The following is a 17,118-nucleotide window of genomic DNA, read 5'->3' as shown; positions in this document are numbered from 1 at the left end:
TTAGAGCGGGTTATTTGCCACAATGATCTTGTTGTCAATCAAGGACTGGATCTTGTCTTTCAAGGAGCGGCATTCATCGATAGTATACCCTTTTATGCCGGAGTGGTATGCACAGGATTTGTTTGGGTCAACCCATTGGGAAGGATTCTTAGGGGTTGCAGCAGGGATGAGGGTGACATAACCAGTAGCTTTGAGTCTTTCATACAGCTGGTCAATGGGTTCAGCAATGGCTGTATATTATTTTGGAGGTCTGCGATCAAAATTAGGTTAGTAACTAGGGAAGGTTTGGCGTGCAGAGGGTGATTGATAATGGGATGGTTGAGCTTTATAAGTTTGGTAGACATGAGCGGGTTGGGAGTATCTGGGTGAAGTAGGTTGATATGTAGGTGGTGAAGGTGACTAATAAATTGGTGGCGGAGCTTGGTATGAGGGTGAGAATGCTTGGTAATTTGGGGTTGGCTGTATGTGAGTGGAGGTGTTAGGTAAGTTTGGTATTTGAGAGGAAATTTGGTCGTTTGTGCAACCATTACGGCCCATACATCTCTTTTCTTGGACACACCACCTAACTATAAATCCTTATTTGTAGCTTGCAAGGCCTCAAAGTTTGTAACCATACCGCTTTTGATACCTTCTTCAATTCTTTCACCTAATTTGATAATGTCGGAGAACTTGTGGTTCTCAATCATCATCAGCTGCTCATAGTACCGCGGGTCCTGATCCCGGACAAAGAACTTATTCATTTGCTCCTCTTCTAAGGCAGGTCTGACCTTAGCAGCTTCCGACCTCCAGTGGGTAGCATACTTGTGAAACATCTCTGTGGGCTTCTTCTTCAAATTTTGGATATAGAATACATCTGGTGCATTCTCTGTATTAAACTTGAATCTATCCATAAAGTCAGATATCATGCCTACCCAGCTGGACCACTTCTTGGGGTCTTGGCCGATGTACCAAGATAATGCATCTCCTTTCAAACTACTCATGAACAACTTCATGCAGATTCTTTCATCCTTTCCTACTCCAACCAGCTTGTCGCAATATGTCCTCATATGGACCCTTGGATTACCCATACCATCAAACATTTCAAACTTAGGAGGTTGTACCCCTCAGGCAGTTCGACATTAGGCTGTATGCAAAGATCCTCATAGTTCAGCCCTTCGATTCCTTTGCTTCCCTCAATGCCCTGAATCCAGCTGGTCAATTTCTTAAGTTCCTCAGCCAGGTTCTTAATAAGAAGATCCTTTTCATCAGACTCAGGTGTGCTTGAGATAGGTTGGGTAGAGTGTGGCATGGTCTCCACGTAGATAGGAGTGTTATGGTGACCTGGCGTATGGGTGTGGAAATGGTCGTTAGTGGATTTTTGAGGTTCTGGGATGAGTAGTGGAGTGTTGTTTGGGATATGGTAGGTGTTACATTGGTTCTTTGGTGGAGCAACGTAATGGTGAGGAGCGAGATGATTCTATTATTTTTGGATATTTTGAGGAGGTGTAGGGTTTTGAGTGTTGGGAAAGTTGACATCTGGGGTGCTGAGGGAAAATGACAGGCTTGCCGGATTCCGAACCTGAACGAGCTCTTCCTGAAATTTCAACAGCTTCTACTCAAGTTTTGACACATTCTCATTTGGAACCCGAATACCCTATCTATTAGTGGCCTTAACCCATCCAGCTGGGTTCTCTTTCTTGATGTTATTCAAATCTTCCATCTTGCCTTTGTTCTTGCTTTTAGCAGGACTAAGATGAGGAGTGGGTGGAGGGCCCCTGGATCTTGTGAAATAAGATGATGATGCCAGAGTGCATGAACTAATTTTGGGAAGGGGAATAATAAAACAAGAATAAAAACAGAGGTAATCAAGTCAGTGGGGATTATAAAAAGTATTGCAATATTTAAACACATAATGCGGGAATGTAAAGCGTGTCCTATTTTGGGAACCTCGTTGTGCCCGAGGTAGCTTAGCGAAAAATTGATTTGGAGAACTTAGAATGCTAAATGCCTCATTTTATTGATAAAGATTGGCGAATCTCAAAACGACACTAAATAAGCAAGAAATAAAAGTCACTAATGGCCATTGGCCTTATTACATTCATAAAGAGAAAAAGTAAATTCCTATCTATTTGGTCCCAGAAGGACCTTCCTCAGGTTGAATGCTCTCGTTGATTAGATCCTCTAGTTCGCGTAGGTTCACCAGTAAAAATGCCTTTGCCAGGTGTTCTCCTTTATTTCCCTCAGCGTTCTGGTAGTCGGTGACTCTGTTCCTCACTTTTCCTTCTAATTTCAGCAGACTGTATTCCAAATATTACAACTTTTCGCTAGCTTTGGCGGCCCTCTCTTTCCACTCATTGATTTGGCCATTTGATAGAAGACTCCTCCACCAGTCTAGCAAGAGTGGGGGCGTGCTAATCATACCGAAATTGGGGACCTCATGCCTCATTTTTTGCAAAAAAAAAGGGTTAGACCTTACCCCCACCAGACTTGACTATTTATCATCAACAATTAGCATGAAGCATTTAGTTCTTCAAATAAATGCACAGGACGTGATGATGTCCATTTGGGTTTTAGGAAAACCCAATGGACTTTGGACAAGGCTATCTTAAAGGATCATTCTGTGGACAACATAACTGACCCGACTAGGTTTGACCATGATGTATGCACAATTTAAATAGAGTAAGGTTTTGATGGGGTTTTAGATTGGTACCCTTGAGCGGAAAACTCAAAGGGATAAGGCACGGAACTGTCAACTGCACCACTGATCGACTAGTTTTACCGCAAATATGCCTTTTCGAATTTGGGGGGGGGGTTAATGATATGGGAAGAGCGCAACCACTCATCAAGCGTTGCTATAGCATTGTTTGGCACGAGTGGAGTATGATGTTGAGCATGATTATGCAATAATTAAAAGCATGTTGACATGTATTTGCACGTTAAGAAACAATAAATACAGTAATTTTATAATTTAAAGCAGTAATAAAGGAAGGAAATAAGAAAGATATGTCAGTTTCGCTCTTGAATAAGAAATTAAATGCTTAAGGAAATTAAACAAGTAATTGCACATAGGGAGGTACAAATTCACAAGGACAATCTGAAATGGTAAAAGCCTAAAAATCCCCAGCAGAGTCTCCATGCTATCGCGCCCCTTTTCCCTCCACGAAAATTGGGTTTATGACATTTTGGTATGGGACAACTCTTTCATTTTAGGAGAGGGGTTTTGCAATTTTGAAGAGTCGTCACCTAACAATTTTAAGGTGTGTTAGGGCACCTACATGGTTCATTTATAACTACATTTTGGTAACCAGAGATAGCGTAAGGGCTTGAAATTATCCTAAGGGAAAAGTGTTAGGCACCCCTCAGGATCCACTAGTGTGGTTCCTGGCCAGACAGTTTTTGTGAATTTGAGCAATTAGAAAATAAACAAGTAGGGGCTCAAATAATAGGGGATTTAAGTTCAAATACACAAGTGTTTGAAAATAATTATTGAAAGGCGAAATTTTGAAGAGAGTTACAATCTAAGGCATGCTTATGAATGTAAAAGGAGTGTCCTGGGTTTATTTGTAATATGGATAACATCAATGCAATACCCGGTATGACACTCCTTAAAAGAGGGGATACATATGGTATTAGCGTACCAGACATCATATCCATATCTACCCTTCCCACCCCGTGAAGGTAATTAAAATGAGGGTTGGTCTTGACCACTATTGCATGCTGTTATCCGTCCCTTCCTATCAGTCCCGGAGGAATTTAGGACTCCTATTACTATAAGAAGGAGGTTCTAGGCAGACCCTCGGGTTTAAAGGCAAAAATACTAAAGCGACATATAAAACATATAAGACTGCACTTAGAGGGGAACATATAAGCAAGTAGAAGGTTCATGTATACCTCCGCAAATAATGCACATAGACAGCATGACTTATGCACAGTTAAAGTCTGAATTTAAAGTCCTAAAGCAGGGTGTTTAAGTGGTAACATCAGAACCAGATTTATCACATGACTCAGAAAGAAGTCCGAATCAGATTTGCCTACTGATTTTTAACAGTTGATAATTAAACAACGGCAGTTCCAGTTTTATATAAGTTATTACCTAAGGCTTGCCTAGGCGCACAATGATATGCAAGAGTTATCCAGCATTATTAAGATAGTTGGAGATTATTTTACCCTAAGAGCATGATGTTCTAGTTGCAGAGATTGTTACCAATTATTCAGAAACATCACAATGTGAAAATTATTACTTTACTACCTTTTTATGAATCAATAGTTAACTAGGCATTTTAAATAAAATGAAAATAGGATCCTAAAACATGGTATCTAACATGCACATGCAAATGGCAGGGCTGTTGAAAATAGAATCCCTAAGGCCTGATTTCTAAATATAAATAAGAGTTGCAGAATTTTTGAAATAATAGCTTTTATACCAGTGTTGTTATTGCCTTAGGAGCAGGATTTCTAAGTGATAGACGTAAAGCATGGACTAATGAATGAGGTGTTGAAATAAGAAAACATAGGTCCTAAAAATATGATTTTCTAATGCATGTATGAATTCTAATCATGGTTTCTATTGCACAATTAGGAATATAAACCTAATAGCATGCTTTCTACCCTTTAAAAACTATAGCATGCATATTTCCCCATCCATTTTTACTAGCCACCCCAATACTTGTTTACAAATTATTACAGACCACGTGATAGAATTACATAAAGAATGAAAAATAAGAAGTTACAATTATAGGAAGCCTGATTCTGACTTCCTCTCTGAGTTATGTGATAAACCAACTCAAATTCCAATATTTTTCCAAAGCCTTTCTCGTATCTGGGTGTGTCAGAGTTCCCTAAGGACCTCAAGGGATCTCGGGCAGTGCTCATACCCAGATTTCATAACCAAGAGTAAGTGCTGTGTGGAAGGGCCAGCTCTTATGTGTCCAAGTTCATAGGGATCTCAAGGGTCCCAAAGAAAGGCTCACACAAGAGGGGTAGAACCTAATGATCTAAGAGTGCATGTGAGAGTGCTTGACATAGATTTAAGAGAGTTGAGTTGGAAAACAATTTTGAAAAATGATTGATTTGAAGTAAATTTGCAATAGCAACAGAAAAGTTGCTTAGGGAAAATAGTTATGAAAGGGGCAGGGAATCAACACATACAGAATAAGTCCCAGTACAGCTTCAGTAATTACAAACAGGGAAATAGGGGGTTGGGGACATAGAGGACCCAAATCAGAAACACATAGTTAGTCATGAATCAAGTACATTAGGAGACATGTTAGTTGAGGGGCATAAACAGGAACAAGTAAACATGCTGATCACATTTGAACAAAGAAGGGCAGAATTTTAAGCACGCTGAGTAAAACAGTAAACAAAAGGTACAATTTAACACGAGCCATAAAGTTAGTGCAGAAAGAGACAAGGATTGACAAACAAGGGAACACATAGAGTTGAGTTTTAGAATTTAAACTAAGAACATACCAGTTGAAGGAGCAAAGTGCAGAAAAAGGTAAAGTAATCAGAGTTCTACAGTCTAGCCTTGGCTTTCAGCCGGCTAGACAAGGCAGTAGCACAAGTAGTAGTAGTAGAGAAAGAGAGAGTTTGAGTGTGTAAGTGTGTGCTCTGAACTAAATTGTTCATTTCTTGTTAATGAAAGACTTAGGGTATTTATAGATTTGAAAATAAGTGGAAAATAAGGTAACAAGTGAAGGTTTAACACAAATAAGGAAGTAATCACAATCAGAATCAATTAATACAAGTATTCCCCCTTAATCAAGGAATTACTACTTAACGGATACTAACAGGGATAATTAAGGAAAGAAAATCAATTTGAGGAAGATTGATTTCTGATCATATAAGGGATAGTAAAAGTATAGGGCATACAATTGAGTCTAGGTACAGAATATACTTAATTGGGGAAAGGATTCAGCAGGGGTGAAACATCACAACAAATAAAAGAAGGGAATCAATCAATTTAAACAAATAAGTAAAATTAAGGGTTTAAAAAAACCTTGCAATCAAACTGTAACTTAAGGAAATCAAGATCAATCTAGAAGGAGTCATGATTCTGCACTTCGACATATAAATAGAAAAGAATGAACAAACGTATCAGACATGCAGGGTCAAACATATTGACAAAAAGAAGTAAACTAGATGAACACAAACATACAAAGGTGACATGAGTAGCCTAAGGACTACTCGAAGCATGGTAATCAACAAGTCAAGTAGTCATATAGAACCAAAAATGAAGAAATCAGTCTAAAACATACCAATAGGTAGAGGAGATCAGACCAACACACCGAACTAAGTAAAGGAAGTCTTCAAAAGGCTCACAATAACAAGTGAGGAAAACCTTTAAGACATTAGGGGTTTAACAAAGTCGAGTTAAAAAATGGTAAAAACTCATAATCAGTCAACAAAGGAAAAGATCTAAACACATAGAACTCAATCGAAAGAAGTATACATACAAAACAAATAAAGACATTTCCAGAACCCTGGATAAAACCAAAGATACTTAGGGTTTTAACACGATGAACCAAGTAGAAGAAAAACATAAACAAATTGTTTAAACATAGTAAAATTATAAAACAACATTGAAAATCAAAGAAGAAATCTTTTAAAAGAGGTTAGGAAAACCCTAATTGTTGAAGACGAAGAGTCGCTTTTGAAAATTTTGAAAACCTCTGAGGAAAACTCTTAAGAGGTTCATAACATACACAGATCTAAGACAGATATGAAAGAAAATCGGAAAGCCTTTAAAGTTAGGGTTTCGGAGAACCCAGACAAAGTGAAAAGGCTCCGAAAAGTTACCGATCTAGCCGGAAAAGCCATGGATCTGAAGTTGAGCAAGGTCTGGACTAGATAACCTCGATATCTTTCCATGAAATCACGAAAACAGGCAACCAGAAGACATAGAAGACCGATATATGTCTGAAACAGCCATGAAAGTCCATGGATTGAGTGAGAATCGAAAGGGATTAGGGTTGGTTTAGGTGGTGGCGGCTAGGGTTTGACTGGGGTTGCAGAGAGAATTAAAGAGGAAGGGGATTCAAGGGCAGCGGGTTGGTGTAAAATGAAGTAGGTTAGGGGGTCGTTTGGGTTTAATTATGGAAGGGTGAATAGGGATCGTTGATCTGAATGATCAACGGTCCAAATTGAACGAGGTAGGTGAGGATCCAATTTGGGCTTGGGTTAAATTGGGTTAGGGTCGGGTTTAAATTAAAATTGGGCTGGGAATTTGGGGTCCAGGTCTAGTTTTCACTTTTTAATTTATAAAAAATAGTAAATGGCTTCTGAAAATAAATTAAAGTAATAAAGTGATTTATAACATATAATTAACAATTCAAAAATACAGGATCCAATTTTATGCATCTAAAGCATAATTAATCTTTAAAATGGCTAATATTACAATTATGTGCAATTTAGCTTTAAAAATACTGAATAAAAATTGTAAAATTACTTTAGCCATATTTGGCATAAATATAGAAATACAATAGATGAATCATCAAAATAATAATTTTGGAAATAACTAATGGGATTTTATGGATAAAAAGGGGAAATAAATCAATTAAAAAAACCCTTTAAAATATGGAAAAATAATAAAACCATTGGACATGCTTATATATGCATACGTATGCTATTTTGAAGGTATTTTGAATATTGAAAATATATAGGAAAAAATTGGGTATCAACACCTACCAGTGGTGGCGTACTTATGAGTTGGACAGCCCAGCTGAGGTAGCTTCTCTTACATGGACTCAGTTTTCAGATATGTTTTTGAGGGAGTATGTTCCTTAGAGCCTTAGGGACGCATGGCGTTCAGAGTTTGAGAATTTGCGCTAGGGGTACTATGACTGTGTCAGAATATGCTGTCTGTTTCACTGACTTAGCTAGGCATGTACCGGCCTTGGTTTCTATAGTTTGTGAGAGAGTTCGCCAGTTTATTGAGGGGCTCATTCCCAACATCACATCTAACATGGATCAGGAGTTGGAGATAGATATTTCTTATCAGCAGGTGGTGAACATTGCTAGGAGAGTAGAGGGTATGGATGGTCGGGATAGAGAGGAGAGGGAGGCCAAGAGGTCTCAAGAGTCGGGCCATTATTCTGCTGCCTATGACCCAGCTGCAGTTCGTCATAGTAGGGGTTATATGAGTCACCCCATTCATTCAGCTCTTCCAGCAGCCAGTGGTATTCCAGCTCCTCCTAGACCTCAGAAGCCTTATTATGCACCTCCAGTGTCTAGTGCGCCTCCTACACGGGGTGCTTTCAGTGGTCAGTCCAGCAGACCTGGCCTAAGCCAGTCACAACTACCATGTCCTCTAGAGCTTTTTTTGAGTGTGGGGACACATGTCATATGGTGAGGGATTACCCCAGACTTAGGAGGGGTGCACCTCCACAGACTTTTCAGCCACAATGTGCTCCACAGAGTTCCTAGGCTATGATTACAGCACCAGTTGCTGCCCTACCTGCCCAGCTAGCTAGGGGTGGAGGTCGGGGAGGTAGATGTTTCCCTAGAGGGGGAGGCCAGGCCAAATATTATGCCCTTCCTACCCGTACTGAGGCTATCGCCTCCGATTTTGTCATCACAGGTATTATCCTGGTTTGTCATAGAGATGCATCAGTTTTATTCAATCTAGGCTCCACTTATTCTTATGTGACCTCTTATTTTGCCCCGCATTTGGGCATATCTCGGGATTCTTTGAGTTCCCCCGTTTATGTTTCTACTACTGAGGGAGATTCTCTTGTTGTGGACTGCGTTTATCGATCGTGTTTGATTGAACTGTATTCGTTTGTCAAACTTGAACTGTATTCCTCTGTTCTACAGGAGGGCTCCTGACTCCAACTCGACTTTAAAAGATAATACAGCTTCCATTCTCCAGGCGGGCTCCTGACTTCAACAACAATTTAAAGATAAAATAGCCTCCATTCTCCAGGCGGGCTCCTGACTTCAACAACAATTTAAAGATAAAACAGCCTCCATTCTCCAGGTGGGCTCTTGACTTCAACAGCAACTTAAAATTTAACAGCCTCCATTCTCTAGGCGGGCTCCTGACTCCAACAGCAATTTAAAGATAAAATATCCCCCATTCTCCAGGCGGGCTCCTGACTTCAACAACAATTTAAAGATAAAGCAACCTCCATTCTCCAGGCGGGCTCCTGACTCCAACAGCAGTTTAAAGATAAAACAGCCTCCATTCTCCAGGCGGTCTCCTGACTCCAGCAACAGTTTAAAGATAAAATAGCCTCCATTCTCCAGGCGGGCTCCTGACTCCAACTACTTCTTAAAAATGTAACACCTCCATTCTCCAGGTGGGCTCCTGACTTCAACAACTTCTTAAAAATATAACACCTCCATTCTCCAGGCTGGCTCCTGACTTCAACAACTTCTCAAAATATAACACCTCCATTCTCCAGGCGGGCTCCTGACTTCAACAACTTCTCAAAATATAACACTTTCATTCTCCAGGCAGGCTCCTGACTTCAACTACTTTTTTAAAAATATAACACCTCCATTCTCCAGGCGGGCTCCTGACTTCTATTACGTCTTAAAAATATACATTCTGTTGTCGTTGTTCTTTCCTGCCTCCTGAGTCATTTTCCTCTCACTCGAATCATTTCCTTTCAGAACTGCTTTCCTCAAAATTGGTGTTCCATTCCTCTAATAATTGCTGGGGATGACACTGGTGTCTGCTTCAAAATATGTTATTCTTCTCCTTCAAAAAATACTTCCCTTAAGACTTGTGTTACCTTCCTCCCGAAATTGCTTTCTTTAAACTTGTATTGCCTTCCTTCGCAAACTGCTGGGAACACAACTTCCCTTAAAACTTGTGTTATCTTCCTTGAATTGATTTCCGTGTCCCTCCGAGAAAATTTCCAACAATGACAAAAAAATTCTGCCCCAGTTTAGGTGATCCTCCTTATGGCATGTCTTTCCGCCATTAATAACATTTCCTTTTCCTGTTCAAATCAAAGAAAAATTTGTTAGTTTAAAATGTGGTGAATGGTCATGCCACTCCTGCTGGGGATGGTTTCTCCCCTTCTTCTTTCCCTGCTCTGCGTTTCATTATGCTATGAAAACTTGTTGGGGATGATATTATTTGCTAGGGGGGTTTCCCTTTCTCCCTTCCCCGCCCTGTGTTGTCCAACCCTCTTGGAACTTGGTCGAAAATCTGTCGGGGATGCTCCTGCATCTTGATGATCCTTATTCACAAATTTCTCAACTGTTGTTTTTCTATTTTTTCCATACTTTCCCTGAAATTCTAGACCAATTCATCATTTGCTCTTGCCACCCACGTCTTTTTCGTTTTATTGCCTTATCTTTGGTTTGTCCTGCTCACCTTTTGCTTCGCACCATTTTGGCAATTGGTAGTAAGCTCTGAAAAATTCTTCTCAAAAACAAACTGCTGGAGAAAAAGTCTTTAAACAAAGAAATTAAAAGTGATGACTTCAAAAGATAGAAAAAGAAAAAGTCTTTCTGAACAAATGCTGGGGAAAATAAAAAGAAAAAGAACTTATCTGAAAGGTATAACCAATCCCAATGATCATGTCGTGCATTTCCGAATTAACCAACCCAGTCTATTTATATCAATCAATCTTTCTAACGTCCTTACTTTGCTGGGGATGCGCGTGCGCTTAACTCTCGCCGGATGAGGATCCTTTCCGCCAATCTTATCTTGTTTGCCCCTTTTATATCCTTGTCGCCTCATAGTGCCCTTCGAGGGGTTTTCACTAATGAGACTCTCTCATTTCTCTCAACTCCCGTCGCCTTATGGTGCCTGTGAAGGTTTTCACCATAAGACTCTCTCATTTTGTTTCTCTCAGCTCTCGTCTTATGGTGCCTGTGAAGGTTTTCACCGATAAGACTCTCTCATTTTATTTTTCTTTCTCAGTTGGGGATTGGAGTGTTACCGATAAGATTCTCTCTACTAGGGATTCTTTCAGCTATCAATTCATTTCCAGCTTATGATCATCTTCTCTGCTATGGATCAGAGTGTTATTCCCGACTTCCATTTGCATGACTTGGCACTTCTCGGATACTGATCGGGAGGTCTTTTTTGGACATCAATATGGGTTTTTGTGTATGGTTAAAAGAAAAGGGTTATCAAAAGATTCAAAATAATTTTAATGGGTAAAACATTACAACTCTTAGGATTAAACTTCCTTCCCAAAATTACAAACACAACTTCTGTCCCAGTTTCTTGCTTGGGGATTTTTATTTTTTGTTACACTATGACCGAGCAGTGAGGCGCCTACGTATCCTCTTTGAGGAATCAGGTCGAACGTAGTTCACTTGATTCCTTTGTTTTTTCTTGTGACTTTCCTTTTTGTTTTTGTTATTATTTTCTTTCTTTTCTTTTCTTTCCTTCTTTGCTTCTCTTCTCTTTTTTTTTTCATTTTCATTAGTGATTCCAAGAGAGTGGTATGAAAGAATAAATAAGGCTTAAGGGGGGAAGCAAAGTAATTGCATATAATATCTCTTGACTGCGTCAGAATTGATAGCCATGTCGACGCATCTTCCCTCGACATCTGTCAGACATAAAGCGCCATTGGATAACACCCTGGTCACAATAAACGGCCCTTGCCAATTCGGGGCGAATTTGCCCTTTGCTTCAGCCTGATGTGGGAGGATCCGTTTCAACACTTGCTGCCCCACTTCAAATTTCCTGGGACGTACCTTCTTATTATATGCTCTTGCCATCCTCTTTTGATACAACTGGTCATGACATACTGCTACCAATCGTTTTTCATCAATCAAGCTCAACTGCTCCAATCAGGCTTTGACCTATTCATCATCATCAATCCCAGCTTCGGCGACAATCCGGAGAGACGGAATTTCAACTTCTGCCGGTATCACTACTTCAGTTCCGTATACCAACAAATAAGGAGTTGCACCTACTGAAGTACGAACAGTAGTGCGATAACCCAACAATGCCAATGGTAACTTCTCATGCCATTGTTTGGACCCTTCCACCATCTTCCTCAGTATCTTCTTTATGTTCTTGTTGGCTGCCTCGACCGCTCCAATCGCCTTAGGACGATATGGTGTGGAAGTACGGTGCGTAATCTTGAACTGTTGACATACTTATTTCATCAAACCGTTGTTAAGATTAGCACCATTGTCCGTGATGATCACCTTTGGGATCCCAAATCTCCAGATGATATAGGAATGAACAAAATCTACCACTGCCCTCTTGGTTACCGACTTGAAAGTTTTAGCTTCAACCCACTTAGTGAAATAATCGATGGTCACCAGAATGAACCTATGACCGTTGGAAGCTGCCGACTCAATAGGTCCAATGACATCCATGCCCCAGGCAACAAATGGCCATGGTGCTGACATCGTATGCAATTTTGTCGGCGGAGAATGAATCAGATCTCTGTGTATCTTACACTGATGGCATTTCCGCACGAAACTGATACAATCACACTCCATAGTGAGCCAATAATACCCTGCTCGAAGAATCTTCTTCGCCAATACATATCCACTCATATGTGGCCCAAAAACTCCAGCATGTACCTCTGTCATAACCGTCGTGGCTTGACTAGTATCTATACATCTCTGCAATCCCAAATCTGGTGTTCTTTTGTACAACACTTCTCCACTGAGGAAAAATCCATTTGCCAGTCACCGAATGACTCTCTTTTGATCTCCGGTGGCCTGCTTCAGGTATATCCCCATCCTTAGGTATTCTTTGACATCATAGAACCATGGTTCGCCATCCAGTTCTTCCTCTATCATGTTACAATAAGCATGTTGATCACGAACCTGAATATGCAACGGGTCAACATGAATTTTGTCTGGGTAGTGCAACATTGATGCTAAGGTGGCCAAAGCATCAGCAATCTCATTATGAATTCTCGAGATGTGTCTGAACTCCACTGATCAAAATCGCTTGCTCAGATCGTGCAAACATTGTCGATATGGTATAAGCTTCAAATCACGTATTTCCCATTCACCCTAAATCTGATGCACCAAGAGGTCCGAGTCTCCCAAGACCAAGACGTCCTGGACATCCATGTCTGCAGCTAGCCGTAAACCCAAAATGCATGCCTCATACTCAGCCATGTTGTTGGTACAATAGAAATGCAGGTGAGCTGTAACATTATAATGATGTCCCGTTTCAGAAATAAGTATCGCTCATATTCCAACTCCCTTCGCATTTGCGGCGCCATCAAAGAAAAGTTTCCATCCTGGTTCCTTGGTCACTTCCAACTCATCTATATGCATCACTTCTTCATCAGGAAAATACGTCCTCAAGGGCTCGTATTCTTCATCAACGGGATTCTCAGCCAAGTGATCAGCCAATGTTTGGGCCTTCATGGTCGTCCTCGTCACATAGACGATGTCGAATTCTGTGAGTAATATCTGCCATTTCGCCAATCTCCCTGTGGGCATAAGCTTCTGGAAAATATACTTCAGTGGATCCAAGCGTGAAATGAGATAAGTAGTATATGATGACAGATAATGCTTCAATTTCTGTGCCGCCCAAGTTAGGGCGCAACATGTCTTCTCGAGTTGAGTGTACTTAACCTCATAGACTGTAAACTTGTTGCTGAGATAATAGATGGCTTACTCCTTCCTTCCTGTAATGTTGTGTTGCCCCAGTACGTAGCCAAACGAATTCTCCAGGATCATTTGATAAAGAATTAACGGTCTTCCCGGCTCATGTGGAACCAACACAGGTGGATTCAATAAATATCCTTTGATTTTGTCAAATGCTTCCTAACATTCTACCATCCATTCTACCGCAACATCTTTCTTCAGTCGCCGAAAAATGGGTTCACAAGTTGCTGTGAGTTGAGCAATAAAACTGTTGATATGATTCAACCTTCCCAACAGACTCATTACTTCTGTTTTGTTCTTCGGCGATGGCAAATCTTGGATGGATTTGATCTTTGACGGGTCCAACTCACTGCCTCGCCGACTGACGATGAATCCCAACAGCTTTCCAGATAGAACACCAAATGCACATTTGTCCGGGTTGAGCTTAATATCGTACCTTTGAAGTCTTTGGAAAAACTTCCTTAGGTCTACTACGTGGTCTTCCTGATGCTTGGATTTTATGATCACATCGTCCACGTATACCGCAATCTCTTTGTGTATCATGTCATGAAACACAGTAGCCATTGCTCTCATGTACGTTGCCCTAGCATTCTTCAAACCAAACGGCATTACCCGGTAGCAATAAGTCCCCCACGGCGTAATAAAATCTGTCTTTTCCGCATCTTCTTCATCCATCAGAATCTGATGATACCCAGCATAACAATCCACAAAAGACCCGATCTCGCGTCCGACATAATTATCGATCAAGATATGGATTTTGGGTAATGGAAAGTTATCCTTTGGGCTTGCCCTGTTCAGATTGCGGTAATCGACACACACCCTGATCTTCCTATCTTTCTTCGGCACTGGCAACATTAGCCAACCAATCAGGATATCGAGTGACCCGAATAACCTTTGCTTGCAGTTGCTTGGTTACTTCCTCTTTAATATTCACACTCATGTTTGTTTTGAACTTCCTCAATTTTTGCTTGACGGGAGGGCATGCTGGGTCAATGGGCAACTTGTGAACCACTAAATCAGTGCTTAACCCCGACATGTCATCATACGACCATGTAAAAACGTCTTTGAACTCAATAAGTGCTTTGATTAGTTCTTCCTTGATATTCGGTGCAATGTGGATACTTATTTTAATTTCCTTGATACCGTCTGCATCCCCTAAATTGATGGCTTCTGTGTCATTTAAGTTGGGCTTGGTTTTCTCTTCAAACTGGCTTAACTCTCTGTTTATCTCTTCGAAGGCTTCATCCTCATTGTATTCCGATTCATCATCATAATCGACCTCTAGTACAATTAGTTCAGAATCAGATTGATTTCTTAGACTAGGTTAAAGATCTGTTGTGCATGCCATGTCATTGGAACCAGTATAAAGAGAACTGTTCAGAAAAAGAAAAGAAGAACACAAAATTAAAACAAAATAAGAAGAGAAAAACTTTCACTTTATAAAAATACGAGATAACAGAGTTTCACACTTTGCCAAATACAAAACAAAACTAGATTACAACCATGGAATAATCCAAAAAACAAGAAAGAAAAATCAGAGCCGACTACCAAGACTCCCTCCGGGTGGGAAGGGGAGTAGCCATCCAATTGTTGATATTTGCCCTAGGCCCCATAAACTGTACATCTACCCTAGTGGACCCTTCTCCAACTTCTATCATGTTGACATCGGCGAGCAGCCTTTCAATGCCCTCATTTAAATCTTCATCTGTCCCAATCAGTGGCCCGAGAACTTTCGAGACCGACAACTTTCCGATACCTGCTCTGATAAATGATCTGGATAGCCGCGGAACTGGCTTGGGGAGAACCCAGACTCTTTTCTTCAACTTGCGAGCCCTTCTTGCATATGCTGTCGTAGGCTTGAATCCCATCCCAAAAGTATCCAGATTCTTGGGCAAAGAAACTGGCTGGACAATACCCTACAGATCAACCCCCAAACCTTTTCCTAGTACAAACCCGCTATTCAACATTTCTGAGGCTATCATGAAGGTCGCAGCTGCGATTCTGGGAAGTGGAAGGTCCTCGCCCTCAGGAATTTTGTCCACTGAGACCGCATCAAAAATCTGGTAAACCCATGGACCCTTGTCATCATCCGTCTCTATGAATGGCACAATGGCATCACCCATAGTGCCTGTGCTGTCATCCCCGTGGACCACGATCTCTTGCCTATCCCACTCAAATTTCACCATCTGGTGCAATATAGAAGGCACTGCTTTGGCGGCATGGATCCAGGGTCGCCCCAATAGAAGATTATATGATACTGCCATGTCTATCACTTGGAATTCCATGGTAAACTTGACTGGACCAATTGTCAATTCCAGTATGATGTCACCTACCGTGTCAGTACCACCCCCATCAAAACCTCGTACGCAGACGCTGTTCCTGTGAATCCTGTCGTTATCAACCTTCAGCTTGTTCAGAGTAGACAAAGGACAAATGTTGGCGCTTGACCCATTATCAATCAATACCCGAGTGACCACCGAATCTTCACACTTCATGGTCAAATAGAGAGCTTTGTTGTTTTCTGTACCCTCTACTGGCAATTCATCGTCAGAAAATGTCACTCGATTTGCCTCGAAGATTTTGTGTGCTATCTTTTCCAAATGGTTCACATAGATCTTATTTGGGACATGGGCTTCGTTCAGGATTTTCATCAATGCTCGGCAATGGTCGCTTGAATGGATCAACAATGATAGCAACGAAATCTGTGTCGGGGTCTTCCTCAACTACTCCACAATGGAGTAGTCTTGTGCCTTCATTTTCTTCAAAAACTCTTCCGCCTCTTCCTTTGTCACTGGTTTCTTTATCACTGCTGGATTGGCCTTTCTTAACTCTGCGGGAGCAAAACACCTTCCTGAACGAGTTAACCCCTGTGCCTCACATATTTCCTCCACAACTTCCTTCCCCTTATGCATTACCATTACTTGATTGTAGCTCCATGGCACAGCTTTCTCGCTGATTATCGGCAACTGCATTACTGTCCTGATAACAAATGGTCGTATGCATGCCTCCTTCACAGCTACTGGCTTGCTTGATATCCCTTGCACCATTACTTTGACCGGCTCTGGATTCTTTACAACATCAGAAGAACTCTTCCCCATTACCACCACTGGCTTGCCTTCTACCCTTTCCGACTGTACTACCGCTTTTCCACTGGTTGACTTTTCTTTTGGACTGGCACGGATCATCATTACCATTTGTGAGGGCTTCTTTACCTTCCCTCCTTCGTGCACTAGTTTGATTATGTGGGCTTCATGGTGTGCCGATAACGGGTTCTGATTGATGTTAGGTGCCTCTGGCTCCTGGACCTCGATCCTATTTGTGTCAATAAGATCTTGTACGGTAGTCTTCAACTTCCAACACTTCTCATTATCATGCCCGGGAGCCCCCAAACAATATTCATAGCTTACCGAGTGGTCCAGATTTTTGGGAAGGGGATTTGGCAATTTGGGCTCCACAGGACTCAATAGGCCTAACTGCCTCAATTTGTGGAACAGAGTAGTATAGGTTTCTCCCAGCGGAGTGAATGTTCTCTGCCTCTGCACCCTTTCATTCCTGAAAGTCTGGTTCCCACGGAAACCTGGTCCC

The 17,118-nt window shown here is 41.1% G+C and overlaps 1 protein-coding gene across 1 annotated transcript; it reads right to left on the bottom strand.

Annotated features, from left to right (window-relative positions):
• On the bottom strand, nucleotides 1–1,079 carry LOC138870185 (uncharacterized). The gene is made up of 2 exons (XM_070147971.1): nucleotides 629–1,079; nucleotides 1–230 (listed from the first exon to the last, which is right to left on the bottom strand). The coding sequence occupies exons 1-2, from the start codon at nucleotides 1,077–1,079 to the stop codon at nucleotides 1–3; spliced, it is 681 nt and encodes a 226-aa protein (XP_070004072.1).
• Between the last annotated feature and the right edge of the window lie 16,039 nt (nucleotides 1,080–17,118).

The sequence above is a fragment of the Nicotiana sylvestris genome, chromosome 6 (genome assembly GCF_000393655.2).
Source record: "Nicotiana sylvestris chromosome 6, ASM39365v2, whole genome shotgun sequence".
NCBI lineage: Eukaryota > Viridiplantae > Streptophyta > Magnoliopsida > Solanales > Solanaceae > Nicotiana > Nicotiana sylvestris.
The sequence above is the reverse complement of the archived record's forward strand: the minus strand, read 5'-3'. Positions and strand labels throughout refer to the sequence as shown.

What these genes read in the sequence shown, in the direction of transcription:
- LOC138870185 (XM_070147971.1), bottom strand. Translation starts at nt 1,079, where the DNA reads ATGTTTGATGGTATGGGTAATCCAAGGGTCCATATGAGGACATATTGC. An exon ending in AGGTGAAAGAATTGAAGAAG is followed by an intron (nt 231 to 628) that starts GTATCAAAAGCG and finishes AATAATATACAG; the next exon opens with CCATTGCTGAACCCATTGAC.